The 20,401-nt window shown below is 36.9% G+C and overlaps 1 protein-coding gene across 1 annotated transcript in view; it reads right to left on the bottom strand.

Moving 5' to 3' along the window:
* The window catches only part of LOC129741820 (uncharacterized), a 141,813-nt gene that overhangs the window by 51,250 nt on the left and 70,162 nt on the right, over positions 1-20,401 (bottom strand). The window contains exon 4 of the mRNA XM_055733611.1: positions 8,815-8,948. Within this exon, the coding sequence (XP_055589586.1) occupies positions 8,815-8,948 (134 nt within the window). The remainder of the gene's footprint in view (positions 1-8,814; positions 8,949-20,401) is intronic.

The following is a 20,401-nucleotide window of genomic DNA, read 5'->3' as shown; positions in this document are numbered from 1 at the left end:
CATACTTCATACTTCATACTTCATACTTCATACTTCATACTTCATACTTCATACTTCATACTTCATACTTCATACTTCATACTTCATACTTCATACTTCATACTTCATACTTCATACTTCATACTTCATACTTCATACTTCATACTTCATACTTCATACTTCATACTTCATACTTCATACTTCATACTTCATACTTCATACTTCATACTTCATACTTTATACTTCATACTTCATACTTCATACTTCATACTTCATACTTCATACTTCATACTTCATACTTCATACTTCATACTTCATACTTCATACTTCATACTTCATACTTCATACTTCATACTTCATACTTCATACTTCATACTTCATACTTCATACTTCATACTTCATACTTCATACTTCATACTTCATACTTCATACTTCATACTTCATACTTCATACTTCATACTTCATACTTCATACTTCATACTTCATACTTCATACTTCATACTTCATACTTCATACTTCATACTTCATACTTCATACTTCATACTTCATACTTCATACTTCATGCTTCATACTTCATACTTCATACTTCATACTTCATACTTCATACTTCATATTTCATCCTTAATCCTTCATACTTCATACTTCATACTTCATACTTCATATTTCATCCTTAATCCTTCAGACTTCATACTTCATACTTCATACTTCATACTTCATACTTCATACTTCATACTTCATACTTCATACTTCATACTTCATACTTCATACTTCATACTTTATACTTCATACTTCATACTTCATACTTCATACTTCATACTTCATACTTCATACTTCTAATTAATACTTAAGACTTCATACTTTGTACTGCATCCTTAAAATTTTCAAGCTTAATGCTCCAAACAATCTCTCAAGATGTCTTGCTGAAATTGTGCCATAATTATTAAAAGTCAGAAATCGGAAGTTAGAATATTAAGCCAAAACCTGAATATTAAATTACTAAATGAATGGATTCAAATTCCAGCATGTTGTTCAAGAAGGTTTGTTTTTTGATCTGTTATAAATAAGTGGTTTAACTGAAAACTGGTTAGTTTAAGAACTTCTACGCGGCATTAACTAAACAAAATGACTCATCTTTATTAATTTTAAAGTTTCCATCACAAAGAAAGCACTTAAGATAAATGGAATCACTTAGTTTTAAAATTAAATTTCACAAATTTGTAGAATGATGACTTTTTTTAACTGAATTTCTATATGAACCCTTTAGCGATTCATTAGGTATTATTTGTTTGCGGGATTTTGACCTATCGACAATTAACTTATAGTTATGTTTCCAGTTACCTTTTAAAGGTCGTTTGAAAAAAGAAAATATCTATAAAAGTTTTGTTTTAAATGAAATCAAAATAAAATTGTCTTGTTAAGTAATGAAAACTGATTTTGCTATTCAAATTAGTAACGCTCAATTGGTTTCCTTAGAATTTGATGCAATGATTTGCATCTATGATTTCTAATTTCCGCTTCATTGAAATTGAAATAAATCACCGCATTGAAACAGATTTTTATTGCGTAAAATAACATTTATTTACACGGAAAACTGTCAAGAACGTTCCGAGAATAGTGCATCCCATTGCGGAATGAAATAAATTTCTATCGCATTTGATTTTCAACCTCGACAATCCATTTTGTCCACTTTGCCGAGCGAAAATAATGCAGCTAATTTCTAGAAAACCTTTTCGAAGCGCCCGTGTTACCCTTTCGAAGAATAAATATCATCCCACCCACGACGAAAGCCAACAACAACCTAGTAACCATCAACAGGTGCGGCATGGTTATGTGGAATCCGGCCCGAATTCCAGGTGAAAATCAATTTTGTGTAAAAAAATATAATTTCCGTTGGGAAAAACCTTCTCCATCCGAAATAAACAACTTTCAAATCATGCAAACAATTTCCACGAAACGTCGACAACCGCAGCAGCTCTCTAGGTCTAACCTCAAAATTTTCATCTACCTTCTGCTCCTATCCACCCACATTTCGCGCGCGGCACACCGACGATGTCTCCGGTGTAAGCAAAATCGACACTAGATTGGACAAGGGGAAGCACCAATCGACGGAAACAGCAAAACAACTTCCGGGATTGTTTGTTTTCGTCATCAGCTTCCCTCGAGCAGCCTCCAGCCACCCACACCTTCACCCTTCTAAGTAAATCGGTTTCCCTTCCATCTTTTCCACTTTTTGTCTATAGGATTCCTCACCGCAAAACTACAAACTCAGCCTTTCGATGGCAGCGCCTCTTCTGGCCCGGGGAAAATAACATAAAGGAAATGCACGAATTTCCCGTTCCATCTGATCGAATCGAAGAGAGAAATGTTGTTCCGTTTTGTGTTTTTTTATGAAAGTGCTAGCATTTTTTTCTTCACTCTTCTACTCTATAAGGCTCGCATGCGTTCACTTCTTTGCCACAACGTCAGCAAGTAAAGGATTCGCCGGAAATGTGAAAACCTAGTGATGACTGGAGATGAGGAAATGATGCCAGTTAGAGGAAGAATGTTTCCATACAATGTACAATCAACGTACTTATCAAAAATGGAGGAAATCGTTCATTTTTTGTTTGTTTTGGGACTTTATGAACGATTTGTCTCAATTGGACTTCAACTTTAATAAATGTGCATATATGGCAATTTTAGAACCAACATTGGAGAACATTAAGGTATTTTTTTAAATAACAACATCTATTTCTGGCAATTCTGCTAAACTTTGGGCAAAATCGTTTTTCAAAAGGTTTCAATTTATTCTTTAGTGAAGTGTGAAAGAACTTATTGAAACTAATTGTCATTTTTTCCTATCAGCAGAAGTATTTTTTCATATTGGTGTCATATTTGCAAATTTAATTTTTTTTAATTTCAAAACCTTCCAAGATAAGTTTATTTTATATTAAATAATATTCAATTTCGCTAAAACAAAATAAAATTTTCTATATTGATGAAAATGTTAATAGACACCGAAACGTCGGAATAAAATAAACGTCGTTTATAAAAATTAATTGGACTGATTTGCCGTAAATAGAACAATAAAATTTTCTTTTCAGGCAAAAACTATCTTCGTAATATATTTCCTCAAGATGACTATAGCTGAAATCCTGAAATTATGCTGTTTCTGCCGGGATGTCCATCTTCGGCAGAACCTCCCGGAGACCGATCGCCTCATAAGCTTCGAATCAGATCTTCGGTTAGAAAACTGCGCTTATGTCGTTGGCGAGTTCCAGCAATGAACTGTAGGATTTTTCAACAAAAAGCATTGCTTTACAGACTTGGATTCTTCTAGGCAACGCAAGGATCGTAGCCAGGAGTATTAAACGTTCAGGCCCCGTCAACGATATGCAATCCTTGTGGAGCACATCTTTCAGATTTAAGCCTTTTTCCTCAGATTTAAGCTTTTCTCAAGCTTTTTCGAGCTTTCATCTCCTATGCTCTCAAGGCAAAAAAAGCCTAAATCTGAGGAAAAAAAGCTTAAAAGCGAGATTCACTAACATTTTGCAAATAGACGTTGGTCACACGATACAGAAGCAAATCATGTATCGTTGCCGCTGATCCCCGTAATCTGGATCTGGATGACGGTCGCCTACAAAAAAAATGTGATTTTAGTGTCAACGAAGAGTACGCAACGTTATGCAAGTTGTGTGATGAACATCTCTAAGATTGAAGCTTTTTTGGGCCAGTTTTTACCTTTTTTTTAATCAAAGCACCGGTGTAGTCTAGCGCAGTGGTTGGCAACCTTTTGAGTCGGAAGAGCCGTTATTTTCAAATTTCAAAATTTCAGAGTTGGAAAGAGTTACATTTAAGATTTATTGTTATTTTTAATTGAAAAAAAAAACTATGAATGCTCAATGACAATAAGATTTACGAAACTAACTCTCAAACCATTGGAGTTTTCTCCTAATTCTTGAATATTTCTTTTAAATCTTTTTTTGATGACCATTAAGTACATGGATTCTCGCTTGGATCGTCAACTTTTCTAAAATGGTTTGATCAATGATTTTATATCAATTTTAATGCGCTGACAAACATCGAGTCAAGAAATCTATATCAAGTTTGAATGATAACTGGGAATGATATAAAGTGAATGATTTGCACATACATAAACAAAATATTTATAATTTTTCTGTAAATAAAGCTTATGGAATCACAAAGAATTAGGAAATAAATTTTCTTAAAATTATCAAGCTTTTTATGACATTCCCCACATTTAGCTTATCCTTTCCAAAATCCATAAGCATGAGGTTAAATTCAAATGGTTTTTACGTAGCCCAAAATTGTAATCTTCAAAAATTATGCTCCTGACAACTAGTAGAATTTTCAAAACTCATGACATCAAGCTGACGTGTCTGCAGAATTGAATGCATCTGAAAAATTGAAAAATTCCCATTTTATGTCATTTATCGTGCGTCCAATTGAAAGAAGAATGAAATCCAAAACATTGTAAATTATTAATCAATTCATGCTTAAGCTTAGCTGACTGGAAAAAAAATCTGTGGTTTGATCAGTATAAAAACTAGTCCGTTACTGAAACTTCGTTCAAAATTTGTGTACTATTGGTAAATATTGGCTGAAGACATCACATTTCCAATTTTAAGTGTGTTCAAAGACTCGAAGGTTTATTTTTTTAAATATATACAAGTAAGTTATAAAAAACTACATCAGTGTGTAAAGATGAATTAGTTATTAATTACAAGTATTCAGTCTGAATAAATTTTCAAAAAGATTTTCAGAATTGAAAATTTCATTTATTCTCGATGCTGATTCGAGTTCGAAGAGCTGTCAAACTTTAATTTGTTATTCTCAATTCTCAGTTTTGGAATTTTGTATTTTAAAATCCGTATCTATTCACTTATTAACCCTTTTTTTTTAGTTAACCGTTAAGATTGGAAAACCTCTTGTGGCCTATATCTACTTATGCTAACTAAACAGCTGAAATTGACCAGAAATACCGTATGGCGCGTTACCAAAAAGTATAAGGAAACATTTACAACGATTTGTTATAATTTCTGAAATGGCTGGGCATTGAAGTTCACCCTCATTTTGACATGGCTGTTCTAAACCCTGAACCATATTTTAGCCTCTCATCTAGATCCTCTATCAAGTTTTTAACATTGATCCTTCATCATGATCCCGAATATGATCTTATTTCCTGAACATGCATTTTGGATTTCAATAATAAACTCTGATTCTGATCATTAAATCGAATCAGATTTACTGATTTTAATTTCTGATCATGTTATTGATTCAAGATATTGGATCTTGATCCTAGTTCTGGGATCTCTATTCTGATCCTTTATTAGATGACGGATATTATCTTGATCCGGATCGTGACCTCTACACTGGTTCCAGTACCTTGTTAATATTATTTTTCTTTCATAATGTAGATCTTCGATCTTAATCCAAATCTTGAACTCTTCTCCCTTTTTTGTTCCGGATGCTGATTCCTAATACAGAATATTGGACCCATGCGCAGTCTTATAGGGAGAGAGTGTTCGGGTTGATCTCCCCTCTCTCAAGCGGGAAAAAACGGTAAAAAATACGAAAATGCAGGAACTTCTATAAAAATTAAGAACTTTTACCAGTCGATTTAAACTTCAATTTAAAAAAATATTCCACAAATTTTAAAATTTACCGATTTCAACTGAAATCGGTCATTGGTAGCTGATACATAAGTCAACCTACATAAGAAATCAAAACTGATTTTGAATCTTTTAAGAATCTTTTATTTTTTGATGGATTCATATGTTGTCAAGATTTTCTTGTCTCAAAGATACAATGTTAAAAAATTATCCCAAGCCTCTTGCTAGTCGTTGGAATTTCGGTGCCGCCAATAGTAACGTGAGGAGAATGTCGTATCAATTTAGCAAACAGCAAAATGTTCAGAATAGAGTGGCCAAAATTCGTACTCGGAAACTACATGACCAGATGTTGACCAAGTTCAACGGGTGTCTTCTGATGGACGATGAAACCTTTGTCAAGGCTGACTTTAGGGAAATTCCAAGTCAAAAATTTCACTTGACAACGGCTCGGAGGGATGTTCCAGCTAAGTTTAAATTAGTTTCTGTCAACAAATTTGCACGAAAATTTATGATTTGGCCAGGCATATGCAGCTGTGAATTTAAAGAAAGTATTCGGTACAAATAAGACAATGATGTTGGAATTATACTAAGAAGTGTCTCCGAAAACGAATTTTGCCGTTCATTCGATCTCACGACCATCCTGTAAGGTTTTGGCCAGATTTGACAAACTGTCATTACAGTAAAATCGTTCAAGAATGGTATGCAGAGAAAGGGGTCCAGATTGCTCCGAAAAACCTTAACCCACCCAGCTGCCCCCAGTTCCACCCTATTGAGAAATACTGAGCAATCATGAATAGGAGACTCAAGGCAAAGGGAAATGTTTTCGAAGACATCAATCGGATGAAGACCTGATGGAATAAGATAGCTTAAATGATATGATCGAAGAAGGTATGCGCTGCCTTATGAGCCCTGTTACAGGAAAATTCGAGAATTCCTTCGAAGCCGTGACGAATAATGTTATCCGTATTTTTTCTTAAAAGTTTTCAGAATAACTGATATACAGGCAATTGTTTTTATTCCAATTCTATCTGAAGCAAGCTTTATCGAAGATGATTGATTCTTAAAAGGGTAAAGAATGTGAGGAGTTTAATCAAGCAAAATCTGAAGCTTCCAATTGATGAAGTGGTAGCGTAGGTCAATTTGTCTGTCTTTTCACGGTGGTCAAATCGTGCACAAAAAAGTTGTATAGCTAGCAAGGTTAAATTTCGAAAAAAAAAACGAACTGGGGACCAAAATTCTAGTGGTTAGTTTTCAGAATGTGGAACATAATGACTGTCACAGTTATCAGCAGAAAAAAACTAAGAGGAATGCCTCAAAACACAACCGCTTTTCTTCCATAGCAATGACAACAGGTCCCACGAAGCCGATATATTATTTTGGTTCCATCTTGAATCGTGACATTGCACAATGGGGGGAATTTGGCCCTAAAATCCCAAAAAAATCGAAGTCGCAAGTTTAAGCATCTGCAAATTATATCTCAACTATATTTTTTGTGGGATTTTCATCCTAGTTATTGGATGATTCATCATCCCTCTTAACTACCAAGCTTTATCGTGCTTTATTTTATTCAAAAAATTAGCCTTGCAGTAAGGTTTCGGAAAATGGACTAGGAGTGCACGAAATCGATTCTCAGGTGTTTTTTTCTTCTTTTTTTTCCTTTTACATAAATTATTTACGTTTATTTGCCATTAGAGGTATGTAACCTCGCCTTTTGTAGCTTTATGCAATTTTGGGAAATTGAAAACGGTGATTTCATCTGGTATACCTGTTTAAGTAATTTTGTTGTTCTTGCGAAATACCTTCTCAAAAGATTGCTGGGATGATGGGGCTCCAGCATGAATGGCTTTTAAAACGTTTCATTATAGAAAATGTATGAAAGGTCGGGTCGTTCTTAAAAAGAAGTTTTATACTTGTTCTATTTGCTTCAAAGTGCTGCCTGCAGATTTCCTTTAAGTACAGCATCCAGAAACCAAACCGCTTTATCTAGGAGCCCAGGAAGACTATGAAATCTAATTCATTTCCGAAAATCTACCAGCAACAACACTCAGGCAACGCGACAGAACTCGGAATTCCAAATTAAGTTTCACTCGGCCACAAAAGCTCAGCCATCAGACTACGACGAGGACGTCGAGGAAGATTCGTTCGTTTTAGGCTGCTGTTTGGGGAGCTTTCTTCCTATTTTCCCCTGGGTGTTGGGAGAATTCATCTCTCCAGCCAGTGATGGTTTGTGTTCTTTGCCCGTCGTATTCGTTGCGTGATTCTTCTCAGATGAAAATTCAATTTCGATTCAGCATCACACACTCCACAACACACTAGCTAACTCTCTCCGGTTCCATCAGCTGGCTCGGGGTGGGAGTTTGGGACAGATGAAGGTTAGCATTTTCCGCAATGGGCCACCAAACCGAAGCCTTGAAATCGTCCTGGGCTGCAGAGAGATCGACTTGCTAGCGGAACCTGCTGTTTGTATGATTTTTTCTCCCATCTTTTTTTTTCATTCCTACTACATTTGAAAAAGGACGTAAGCGCTTACAGCCGAAGCGTAAAGCTCAAACTGGATTCAAAATCTATTTAAAATATAATTGAATTTGCACTTCCCAATCAGGCACAATTTCACGCTTCAAATGTTGTCGTTCGCTTTGGGTTGTTGTGCTCCCTCCTAAAAAGTTGATGAACTTTTTCTTCCTTTCTTTGTCATCTTTTGCTTTTTGGCGGTACGCTTTTATGTATCCTCACTCACTCACCCGAACGTACCTTGGTTGTTTGATTTGAATTTCTAGCCAGATTTGCGGTGGAAAACGGAGAAAGAGAAGAGGTTTTCAAACCAACGACGACTACGAGGACGATAGTCATGTAAAATATGGTTTTCTGTGGATGGATTTGTTTTCCGCACTTTCCCTATGGGGGAGGGCTCACGTTTTATCTTGGGTCTGGCTGAGGTTTTACATTACCGCGTTTTCCCGCTCAGTGTAGATGAGTGTAATAAAACAAAGTTGTTTGGAAATTACTTTTTTGACAGTATTTAAATTTATGTTGAACGGATTATTGCATGGGCAAAATTTGCATCCTTACTTTATCGTTTTGGCGTGACAAATATTGCTTTTTGGATAACTTATGTAATAAGTTCAAGAAAAAAGCATACTTATATGTAGCAGGGATTTCTTCTGAATTATTGAATATTTGGAAGTCATTTTCAACCTTTCATTGAGAAAACAGTTCAACTTACCGGAACATCGTTTATCGTCCACGTTAGATTTGCAGCCGGTTTCGAGCTCAGAGAAGAACAGTTTGCCCGAAGGATATCCCCCGCTCGGTATCTGGTTTGTGTTCCCTGAATCATCGGTATGTCCCGGGGAGGTTCTGGAAAGAAAAGGAATGAAAGAACATTCATCAGTAGCTGTTAGAAGTTGTAGTTTTTCAAACATCATATTTATCAGTTCGTTTGAATAGTTTTTAAGAACTGTACGTCTTAATAAACAATCACAAAACTTTTTCTAAATCTAAGCCACCTTCATATCAAATGAATCACCTTATATTTCTAATGAACTCATCGCAACATGTCATTGTCAAAACGGGGAGACAGATCAATTCCCTGAAAATGAACTCAACTCAACATCGAACTCCATCTTCCTCCAGCCAATCAGCAGTACAGTGGACTTAATCGAAAATTCTAATTTGAATCGCAAAACTGGGATTTCACGGGGACGGACTAAGAGATTTCGACGAATCGACGACAACGTCAGCAAACGCATCATCTACAGAGCATAGAGAGCTGCATGTGTTCAGGATCCGGAACCGATATCCGCGAAATGCAACGAAACCCCACCCAGCACCTTCTCTGAAGCTAATCAGAGCACTGTGGGGTTTGGTTGCGCAAAAATATTTCCGACCAGAGGATGCATTGTACTGTACCAATAAAGATTTTACAATCTGAGAGCTACCAACAACGATTTGCAAGTCAATGTGCAGTGTTATCTGCGGACGTGTTATGTTAATTAGAATTTAAATTGAAAATTTAATTGATGGGTAGCTAATCAAATACAATGATCAGAGAATCTTTTGAGGGATTGGGATGGAAATGTATCCGTACATCCCGAAAACAAGTTAAAGAATACTTCTGGTTTACTCAAATAGCAAATGACAAAATTTTTCAAATGGTCAAAATCGAACTTGGTTTTAGTAAAATACTCTTCAAAATAAAAAAGTGATCAAAGTTATCTTCCCAATGAGACCAACTTTAAAAAATGCAGCTTTTTTAAAGATGTGCAGACTCCATTACTTCAGAGGTGTAAAAAATTTGCACCTTTTTTTGCACCTCTGAACTATTAACTCTGGACTCTGAAACCCATACTCTGAACTCTGGCATACGAACTTTAGACTCAGGACTTTTGAATTCGGACTGTTTATGGACCCTTGCGATTCTTGTCTCTGGACTCTAGAATTAGGACTCTGAATTGTGAATTCTGTACTTTGGAATCTGGACTCTGGACTCTGGAATCTGGACTCTGGACACTGGACTCTGGACTCTGGACTCTGGACTCTGGTCTCTGGACTTTGGACTCTGGACTCTGGACTCTGGACTCTGGACTCTGGACTCTGGACTCTGGACTCTGGACTCTGGACTCTGGACTCTGGACTCATAACTCTGGACTCTGGACTCTGGACTCTGGACTCTGGACTCATAACTCTGGACTCTGGACTCTGGACTCTGGACTCTGGACTCTGGACTCTGGACTCTGGAATCCGGACTCTGGACTCTGGACTCTGGACTCTGGACTCTGGACTCTGGACTCTGGACTATGGACTCTGGACTCTGGACTCTGGACTCTGGACTCTGGACTCTGGACTCTGGACTCTGGACTCTGGACTCTGGACTATGAACTCTGGACTATGGACTATGGACTCTGGACTCTGGAATTTGGACCCTGGTCTCTGGACTCTGGACTCTAGACTCTGGACGCTCGACTCTGAACTCTGGACTCTGGACTCTGGACTCTGGACTCTGAACTTCGAACTCTGGACTCTGGACTCTGAACTCTGGACTCTCAACTGTGGACTCTGGATTCTGTACTCTGGACTCTGGACTCTGGACTCTGAACTCAGAACTCTGGACTCTGGACTCTGAACTCAGAACTCTGAACTCTGGACTATGGACTCTGGACTCTGAACTCAGGACTCTGGACTCTGGACTCTGAACTCCGGACTCTAAACTGTGGACTCTGGACTCTGGGCTTTGGACTCTGGACTTTGGACTATGGACTCTGGACTCTGGAGTTTGGACTTTGGACTTTGGACTCAGCACTCTTGACTCTGGACTCTGGACTCTGGACTCTGAACTCTGAACTCATTCTCGGACGAGACGTGAGTCCGAACGGTCGTAAAAAATTTTCGCTCGCGATCGGTTGTAGAATTTCGTACTCGCTTGGCGCAGTCGCCACGTGTTTTTAGTCGTTAATACAAACGGAACGCAAGGGACTAAAAATGGAATCTGGAGTTCGCAAGAACACATTAAAGCTTTGTTTCGATGTTGGAACAGCCACCCCGTCACACCTGGATGTGCTGAATTCCATCACCGGTACGCTGAACCTGGGAGTAGCTGACCTGCACTCTGTGTACAAAGACGAGAATGACGGCCATTTTTACGTGAAGTTCTTCGATGAACCGAAATTCACCGAATTCTGGAAAAACGCATTGGATTCTTACATTTTTTCATTTGACGATGGGACACAGGCTCAAGTTACTCTGGAAATTGCCAGCCGAATATTCCGGTATGTAAGAATATTCAACTTACCACCCGAAATCGACGACAAAATCATTGCTAACGTGCTTGGACAATTTGGCATGATTCGCCAACATGTTCGAGAGCGCTACTCGCAACAATTTAATTTAAACATTTTTAACGGCGTGCGAGGAGTCCATATGGAGGTCGCCAAAGAAATCCCCCCAAGTATCTTCATTGGACATTTTCGAGCTCGTATTTATTACGACGGCTTGAAAAATCGCTGCTTTCTCTGCAAGGAGGAGGGTCACCAGAAGGCTACGTGCCCGAAGCTTCTATCAAACGCTTCTCGTAATAATCCAAGTTCATACAGCTCAATCACAGCAACGGGAATTGTTCCTGGCCCAGTGCTAAGGGTTGCACCGATTTCGAGCAATATGACAGTTCTTGACAAACCCACGGAATCATCACCAGCAACATCAAAAGAATCAGCTTCGATCACCATCACTAACCAAGAAGAAACCACCGCTGGTGCGGATGGTCCGCATCCAGAGGAAAGCAAAGGGCCGCGGGAGACGCAGCACCTCATCGAAGATTCAACACAACACGAACCCGAACCTATGGATACTTTTACTAAGCACGTTGCTAAACGCTCGGCGACAATCACGTCAACATCATCATCAGACCCGGAGGAAACAACGTGTGCAACACAAAAGGAACCGAACATGAACAAGACAATGATCAACGACGATTTCCAGAAGCCGAAGTCGAAACGAGGCCGTAAGGGTAAGCAGCAGGCTAAACCGATTGTAGAGATTGCCACGCGATCTCGTTCACGTTCGCAATCGAAAAATTGAAAATCCAACCTAAAAAGAACACAAATCTAGAGAATATGGTGTTTTTTTTTTTGTATGAACCAGACGGAAACCGACGATAGCATCCAGAACATGATTAGATGTGAATGATACATTTTTAGTTCCTACTGTTATTTGTTGTAGTTTCAGATCCGACTTTTTTAACTACTAAAGAAATTTATTAGTTTAAATGAGTATTGAGAAATGAAAAAAAAAAAAAACTTGAATGTTTGAAAATGTATTTGCATATGTTGTAGAATCTAACATTGTAAAAATTAATTGAATAAAAGAATATTTTGGAAAAAAAAGAAAAAAAAACTCTGGACTCTGGACTCTGTACTCTGGACTCTGGACTCTGGACTCTGGACTCTGGACTCTGGACTCTGGATTCTGAACTCTGGACTCTGGACTCTGGACTCTGAACTCTGTACTCTGGACTCTGTACTCTGGACTCTGGACTCTGGACTCTGGACTCTGGACTCTGGACTCTGTACTCTGTACTCTGGACTCTGGACTCTGGACTCTGGACTCTGGACTCTGGACTCTGGACTCTGGACTCTGGACTCTGGACTCTGGACTCTGGACTCTGGACTCTGGACTCTGGACTCTGGACGCTGGACTCTGGACTCTGGAATCTGGACCCTGGTCTCTGGACTCTGGACTCTGGACTCTGGACGCTGAACTCTGAACTCTGGACTCTTGACTCTGGCACTGGACTCTGGGCTTTTTTTTTTTTTTTTTTGTGATGGTCCCACAGGCCCAATTGGGTCCTTCCTCCACCCCATACGCTTCTTTAGAAGTGGGAGGGACAGTTTATCCTATGGATAATTTTGTTTGCATTATTTTATCTAATTCTGTACGACTTGTTTGTCTAACTCCCGCGTATGTCCATCACCGTACAAATTTATATCTGGTATTTCGCCAGATCTTCATCACAAGCATATGATCCTTTTTAGGATTAGTCATTATTTCAAATTGTCTGTTTAACGTGTTGTATTGCCAGTTTCTTAAAAATGTTTATGTTTGAACTGTCTTTGATATTTTGCGGCAGGCTGTTAAACATTTTTAGACCGTTGTAGAAAACTGATCGTTTTGTCATTTCCTTTCTCGTATTCGGTAATCTGAAATCATGGGCTCTTCTCGTATTGTGGCTATGTACATCGTTGCCGTACTGCAGACCGTCCATTAAGTAAGCCGGTAACATTCCGTTCTTCATTTTATATATAAAAATCAAGCTGTTATACGCAATTCTCTGTTTCACTGACAACCATTGGGGGCTCTGGACCCTGGACTCTGGACTCTGGACTCTGGACTCTGAACGCTGGACTTTGGATTCTGGACTGTGGACTCAGGGTTCTGGACTCTGGGCTCTGGACTCTGGACTCTGGATTCTGGTCTCTGGACTCTGCACTCTGGACTCTGGACTCTGAACTCTGGACTCTGGACTCTGGACTTTGGACTCTGGACTCTTGTCTCTGGACATGGACTCTGGACTCTGGACTCTGGACTCTGGACTCTGGAATTTGGACTCTGGTCTCTGGACTCTGGACTCTGGACTCTTAACTCTGAACTCTGGACTCTGGACTCAGGACTTTGGACTTTGGACTTTGGACTCTGGACTCTGGACTCTGGACTCTGGACTCTGGACTCTGGACTCTGGACTCTGGACTCTGGACTCTGGACTCTGGACTCTGGACTCTGGACTCTGGACTCTAGTCTCTGGACTCTGGTCTCTGGACTCAGGTCTCTGGACTCTGGACTTTGGACTCTGAACTCTGAACTCGGCACTGTGGACTCTGGATTCTGGACTCTGGACTCTGAACTCTTAACTCTGGACTCTGGTCTCTGGTTTCTGGACTCTGAACTCTGAACTCTGGACTCTGGGCTCTGGACTCTGGACTCAGGACTCTGGACTCTGGACTCTGGACTCTGGACTCATAACTCTGGACTCTGGACGCTGGACTCAGAACTCTGGACTCTGGACTCTGGACTCTGGACTCTGGACTCTGGAATCTGGACCCTGGTCTCTGGACTCTGAACTCTGGACGCTGAACTCTGAACTCTGGACTCTTGACTCTGGACTCTGGACTCTGGGCTCTGGACTCTAGGCTTTGGACCCTGGACTCTGGACTCTGGACTCTGAACGCTGGACTTTGGATTCTGGACTGTGGACTCAGGGTTCTGGACTCTGGACTCTGGAATTTGGACTCTGGACTCTGGACTCTGGTCTCTTGACTCTACACTCTGGACTCTGGACTCTGAACTCTGGACTCTGGACTCTGAACCCTGGACTTTGGTCTCTGGACTCTGGACTCTGGACCTGGACTCTGGACTCTGGACTCTGAACTCTGGACTCTGGACTCTGGACTCTGGACTCTGGACTCTGGACTCTGGACTCTGGACTCTGGACTCTGGACTCTGGACTCTGAACTCTGGACTCTGGACTCTTGACTCTAAACTCTGGACTTTGGACTCTGGACTCAGGACTTTGGACTTTGGACTCTGGACTCTGGACTCTGGACTCTGGACTCTGGACTCTGGACTCTGGACTCTGTACTCTCGTCTCTGGACTCAGGTCTCTGGACTCTGGACTGTGGACTCTGAACTCTGAACTCGGGACTGTGGACTCTGAACTCTGAACTCGGGACTGTGGACAGTGGACTGTGGACTCTGGACCGTGGAGTCTGGACAGTGGATTTTGGACTGATGACTCTAGACTCTGGACTCTGAACTCTGAGCTCTAATCTTTGGACTCTGTACCCTGGACTCTAGATTCTGGATTCTGAACTCTGAACTCTGAACTCTTGCCTCTGGATTCTTTAATCTGCACTCTGGACTTCAGATTAACGACTTTGAACTCTGGGCTAGGTTTTTACTCTGGGCTCTTAAGTCGGCCGCCGAATTCATGGTTCAAGTACTAGGAAATTTTTAATCAAGATTCGGACTGATCTTTTGACTCTGACTGAGCTCTCGACTCAGCCTTTTGGACTATGAACTGACTAGTCTTCACTAAGGCCTCAGACCCTTGAATCTAGACTGTACACTCTGGACTCTGGATTCTAAGGTTCTGATTTTGGACTTTTGCCTTGGGTTTTAGACTTTAGGTTTTGGACTCTAGACTCGGAACTCTGGTTGCTGTGCCTTTAAAACTAGCTTCTAGTTTTTGGGCTCTTTACCCTTTATTTTGAATTTTGACTCATACCAAGATTGTTATTTTATTCGACTAAGCCACTCAATATCAAATCTAAGAAGATCACTTTTTGAAAGTTAAAATTCTCTATCATTTCAATACATCACTTTGCTCCGGTAATTAATTGGATGCCAACTGCGCCGTTTCTGACCGGCTTTCATTGCGATCGATTCAATCGGAATCGGCATTACCATTGATTGATTGCTCAATAAACAGTTTCGAGCTGACGCTGACGACGAATACTTTATTTCATCAGCTCAACAAATACTCGTTAGCGGAAGCGAGTTTTCATCCTTCACGAACGAACTCGCAACATATCGAGTGTAAAATTAAAAGCGACAGACATTAAATAGGTAGAGCACGCCTAGAGAAGCATTTCGGGAGAGCAGCCAATTTCTGTTATATTCGATTTTTTTTTCGCTGCTGCTTCAACCTGAAACCTAGGTTCAGATTAAAAAGACATCGGAACGACCTCGAAAAACTCACAGGAAGTAAGCGAAGGAGCAACGGAAAAAAAATCCCAAGAAAGAAAATGTTTTTGATGTGCAGCAGTTTCTGTTGGATCTCTACAAAGTTGCTTCCTCGACTTTTCTCAAGAAATGATATCTTCTGATGTATCGGAGCCAAGTCGAAGCGCCCATATCGGGACAAATGTCTCGGAATGAAAGCAGAAGCAGAAAAAAAATCGGAATTCAGAGGCTGGGTAGTGATTTTCTTCCGTCTTCCGGCGAGTTCGGATGCTTGGCCTCATTGGAAGTTTATGACGGTTGGATGGCCTTGACGGGGCGAGAGCCCACGCCTCTTTTTTTTCGTTTTGGCTGTTTGTTGCCAAGATGCACGGCCTCGATTCCGGGAAAAACCAATAAAATTTGAAACATCGGAAAATTGGTATCGGTTAAGGACGACAAGGCATCAAATGGGCGAGCAGAAAATGTCACTGATCAAACAACTCGTTAGGGGATCGCCGACAAAGGTATGCTTCGAGTTTTTTTCCTGTCTGTTTTAAAATTGGGAGAAGGGAGAAGTGATTTGAAATTATATTGATCGAAAAGGCGGCTTGGAAACCAGACAAAGGGCAAGCTTCAAAATAACAGACGATTTTTTTCTGAGTTTCTGAATTATAAATTTGAAATTAGATCTCGGTCATCGTTCCATATATAACTTTATTTTAGTAAAATACCTTTTTTCTTCAGCAAAAACATTCAAGTGAATGAAATGAGGATCTTTTCATTGAAAATTTAAAGTTGTTTGACAAATCCATGGCAATTGGACTTGGGACCGTAATAAATTTTCCTTACGAATGGCGATAAACGAGCACAATAAATTTTCGTTGGGTTCATCATCATTACGTATGGATATCCATACCTTTTTTTTCTTAAACGAAATCTACCAAGTTGCTTTAATTGAGTGATGGATGTTGAATAGTTGCCCAGGTGAATTATTGATACTAAGATTATAAAATATAACTATAGTATTAATAAAAAAACACACAAAAAAAATCGAAAATTAAGACAATTGAAAGAATAGATAGACAATAAAAAACTGGAAAATTTGAGCAAACTGAGAAATTTTGGATACACAAAAAGATAAAAAAATCGAGAAAGTTGAGAATATCGAGGAAATAAAGAAATTCATGAATGTCAAGAACATCTAGAATAACAATGAAATGACGAAAATAGAGAAAATTGAGAAATATTTAAAATAAATTCGACAATATCAAGAGAATAAAAAATATTCGAGTCTGTCGGAAAAAACAAAAAAGTTGAGAACATCAAAAAAATCGAGTAAATTGAAATTTTTTAACCGAAATTTAAATTTTCATCTGAAACTTTTGATTCAAAAATTGAGAAAAATTGAAAGATCTAAAAATGAAAAATGTAATGAGAAAAAAAAACAAGAAAATCAAAAACATTACAGAAAATCGAATATCAAGAAAAGCAAGAAAGCCAATGAAAACTAGAAAAAAAAAACAGGAAAATCGAGAGTATCAAGATAATCTAGAAAATCAATAAAATCGAGAAAATCAAGGTAACAAAAAAATTAAAAACTAAATCAGAGAAAATCAAGGAATCAAGAAAATCGAAAAAATAAAAAAAAAATTAAGAAAATTAAGAAAATTGAGAAAAATCAAGAAAATCATGTCAATTAAGTAAATCCAGAAAATCATAAAAAATCAAGAGAATCAACAAAATAAATAAAATCAAGAAAATCAAAAAAATCAGGGAAATAAAGAAAACTAAGAAAATCAACAAGATCAAGAAAATTATGAAAATCAAGAAAATCTAAAAAATCAAGAAAATCAAGAAAATCATGAAAATCAAGAAAATCAAGAAAATCAAGGAAATCAAGAATATCAAGAAAAATAAAGAAAATAAAAAAAACAAGAAAATCAAGAAAATAATGAAAATCAAGAAAATCTAAAAAATCAAGAAAATCAAGAAAATTGAAAATATCACGAAAATCAAGAAAATCAAGAAAATCAAGAAAATCAAGAAAACCATAAACATAAAAAATAAATCTAAGAAAATCAGAAAAATTAAGAAAATCGAAAAAATCAAGAAAATCAAGTCAATTAAGTAAATCCAGAAAATCATAAAAAATCAAGAGAATCAACCAAATTACGAAAATCGAGAAAACCAAGAAAATCAGGAAAATAAAGAAAACCAAGGAAATCAACAAAATCCAGATCAAGAAAATCAAGAAAATCAAGAAAATCAAGAAAATCAAGAAAATCAAGAAAATCAAGAAAATCAAGAAAATCAAGAAAATCAAGATAATCAAGAAAATCAAGAAAATCAAGAAAATCAAGAAAATCAAGAAAATCATGAAAATCAAGAAAATCTAGAAAATCAATAAAATCTAGAAAATCTAGAAAATCAATAAAATCAAAAAAATCTGAAAAAATCAAGAAAATAAAGAAAATCATAAAAATCAAGAAAATCAAGAAAATCAAGAAAATCAAGAAAATCAAGAAAATCAAGTAAATCAAGAAAATCAAGAAAATCAAGAAAATCAAGAAAATCAAGAAAATCAAAAAATATCAAGAACATCAAGAAAATCAATAACTTTAAGAAAACCAAGAAAATCAAGAAAATCAAGAAAATCAAGGAAATTAGGAAAATCAAGAAATAAAAAAAATCATGAAAATCAAACCAATCACGAAAATTATAAAAATCAAGAAAATTTACAATATCAAGACAATAAAAAATATAAAAAAAACATCAAAAATAAGGAATATCATGAAAATAGAAAACCAGAAAATTTAGAATGAAGAAAATCAAGAAAACCAAAAAAAAAATAGGAAAATTTATAGAATCTGGAAAATAGAAAATAAAGAGAAAAAATAGAAATAGCCAGTGTAATTGAGATAATCGAAGTATTCGTTGATTCGAAAAAATCGATTAAATTTCAAAAATATTTCTAAATTGCGAAAAATGCAAAAAAACGGTGAGAATTTAGAAGATGAGATAAAACATGGAGCGAATTAAAAGAAAATGAGAAAATCAAGAAAATCATGTTATCCAAGAAAAAAAAAGAAAACAAAAAAATCAAGAAAATTCAAAAACAACAGTTAAAAACACAGAAAGTTTTAATTAAAAAATTTTTTGGTGAAAGCGAGAAAACCAGAAAAAAATCTAAGAAATTAAAAGAAAAATCATGAAACAAAAAATTAAAAAAAAATTGAAACTAATTTATCAGTGAAAACAAAATTTTTTTTCGAGAAACTGAAAAATTGGTTAAATCAAGAAACCGACAAAATCGAAAAAAAACTAGAACATCAATTCAATCTGTTTCGGAATCCTTTCTGTATTCATCATTTTTAATCAAAAATTCAAAATTAAATATTGAAGAAGATCTTCAAATAAAAGAAATAATGAGAACGATAAGAATTGGGATAACAAGAAAATTAAAATCAAAAAGCGTAAACATCAACAAAATGGACCAAATCAAGTAAATTTTAAATACGAGAAACAGGGAAAATCGATTAAATATCAAAGACAATGAAAATCCAATCATATCACAAAATTTGATAAAATGAAATGCCAAATAATCAAAACAAGCACGAAACTTTTAATCGAAATTTGAACTCTGGAATTAAAATCGGTTTTCGGAACTTAAAAGTCGAATCTTTATATTAGAAACTCGAAACTCAAAACTCAAAACTCAAAACTTAAAATTCAAAGTTCAAAACTCGAAACTCAAAACTCAAAACTCAAAACTCAAAACTCAAAACTCAAAACTCAAAACTCAAAACTCAAAACTCAAAACTCAAAACTCAAAACTCAAAACTCAAAACTCAAAACTCAAAACTCAAACTTAAAACTCAAAACTCAAAACTCAAAACTCAAAACTCAAAACTCAAAACTCAAAACTCAAAACTCAAAACTCAAAACTCAAAACTCAAAACTCAAAACTCAAAACTCAAAACTCAAAACTCGAAACTCAAAACTCAAAATTCAAAACTCAAAACTCAAAACTCAATACTCAAAACTCAAAATTCAAAACTCAAAACTCAAAACTCAAAACTCAAAACTCAAAACTCTAAATTCTAAACCCAAAACTCTAAACCCAAAACTTAAAACTCAAAACTCAAAACTCAAAACTCAAAACTCAAAACTCAAAACTCAAAACTCAAAACTCAAAACTCAAAACTCAAAACTCAAAACTCAAAACTCAAAACTCAAAACTCAAAACTCAAAACTCAAAACTCAAAACTCAAAACTCAAAACTCAAAACTCAAAACTCAAAACTCAAAACTCAAAACTCAAAACTCAAAACTCAAAACTCAAAACTCAAAACTCAAAACTCAAAACTCAAAACTCAAAACTCAAAACTCAAAACTCAAAACTCAAAACTCAAAACTCAAAACTCAAAACTCAAAACTCAAAACTCAAAACTCAAAACTCAAAACTCAAAACTCAAAACTCAAAACTCAAAACTCAAAACTCAAAACTCAAAACTCAAAACTCAAAACTCAAAACTCAAAACTCAAAACTCAAAACTCAAAACTCAAAACTCAAAACTCAAAACTCATAACTCAAAACTCAAA

The sequence above is a fragment of the Uranotaenia lowii genome, chromosome 2 (assembly GCF_029784155.1).
Source record: "Uranotaenia lowii strain MFRU-FL chromosome 2, ASM2978415v1, whole genome shotgun sequence".
Classification (NCBI taxonomy): Eukaryota; Metazoa; Arthropoda; class Insecta; order Diptera; family Culicidae; genus Uranotaenia; species Uranotaenia lowii.
This window is presented reverse-complemented; position numbering and strand designations above follow the sequence as displayed.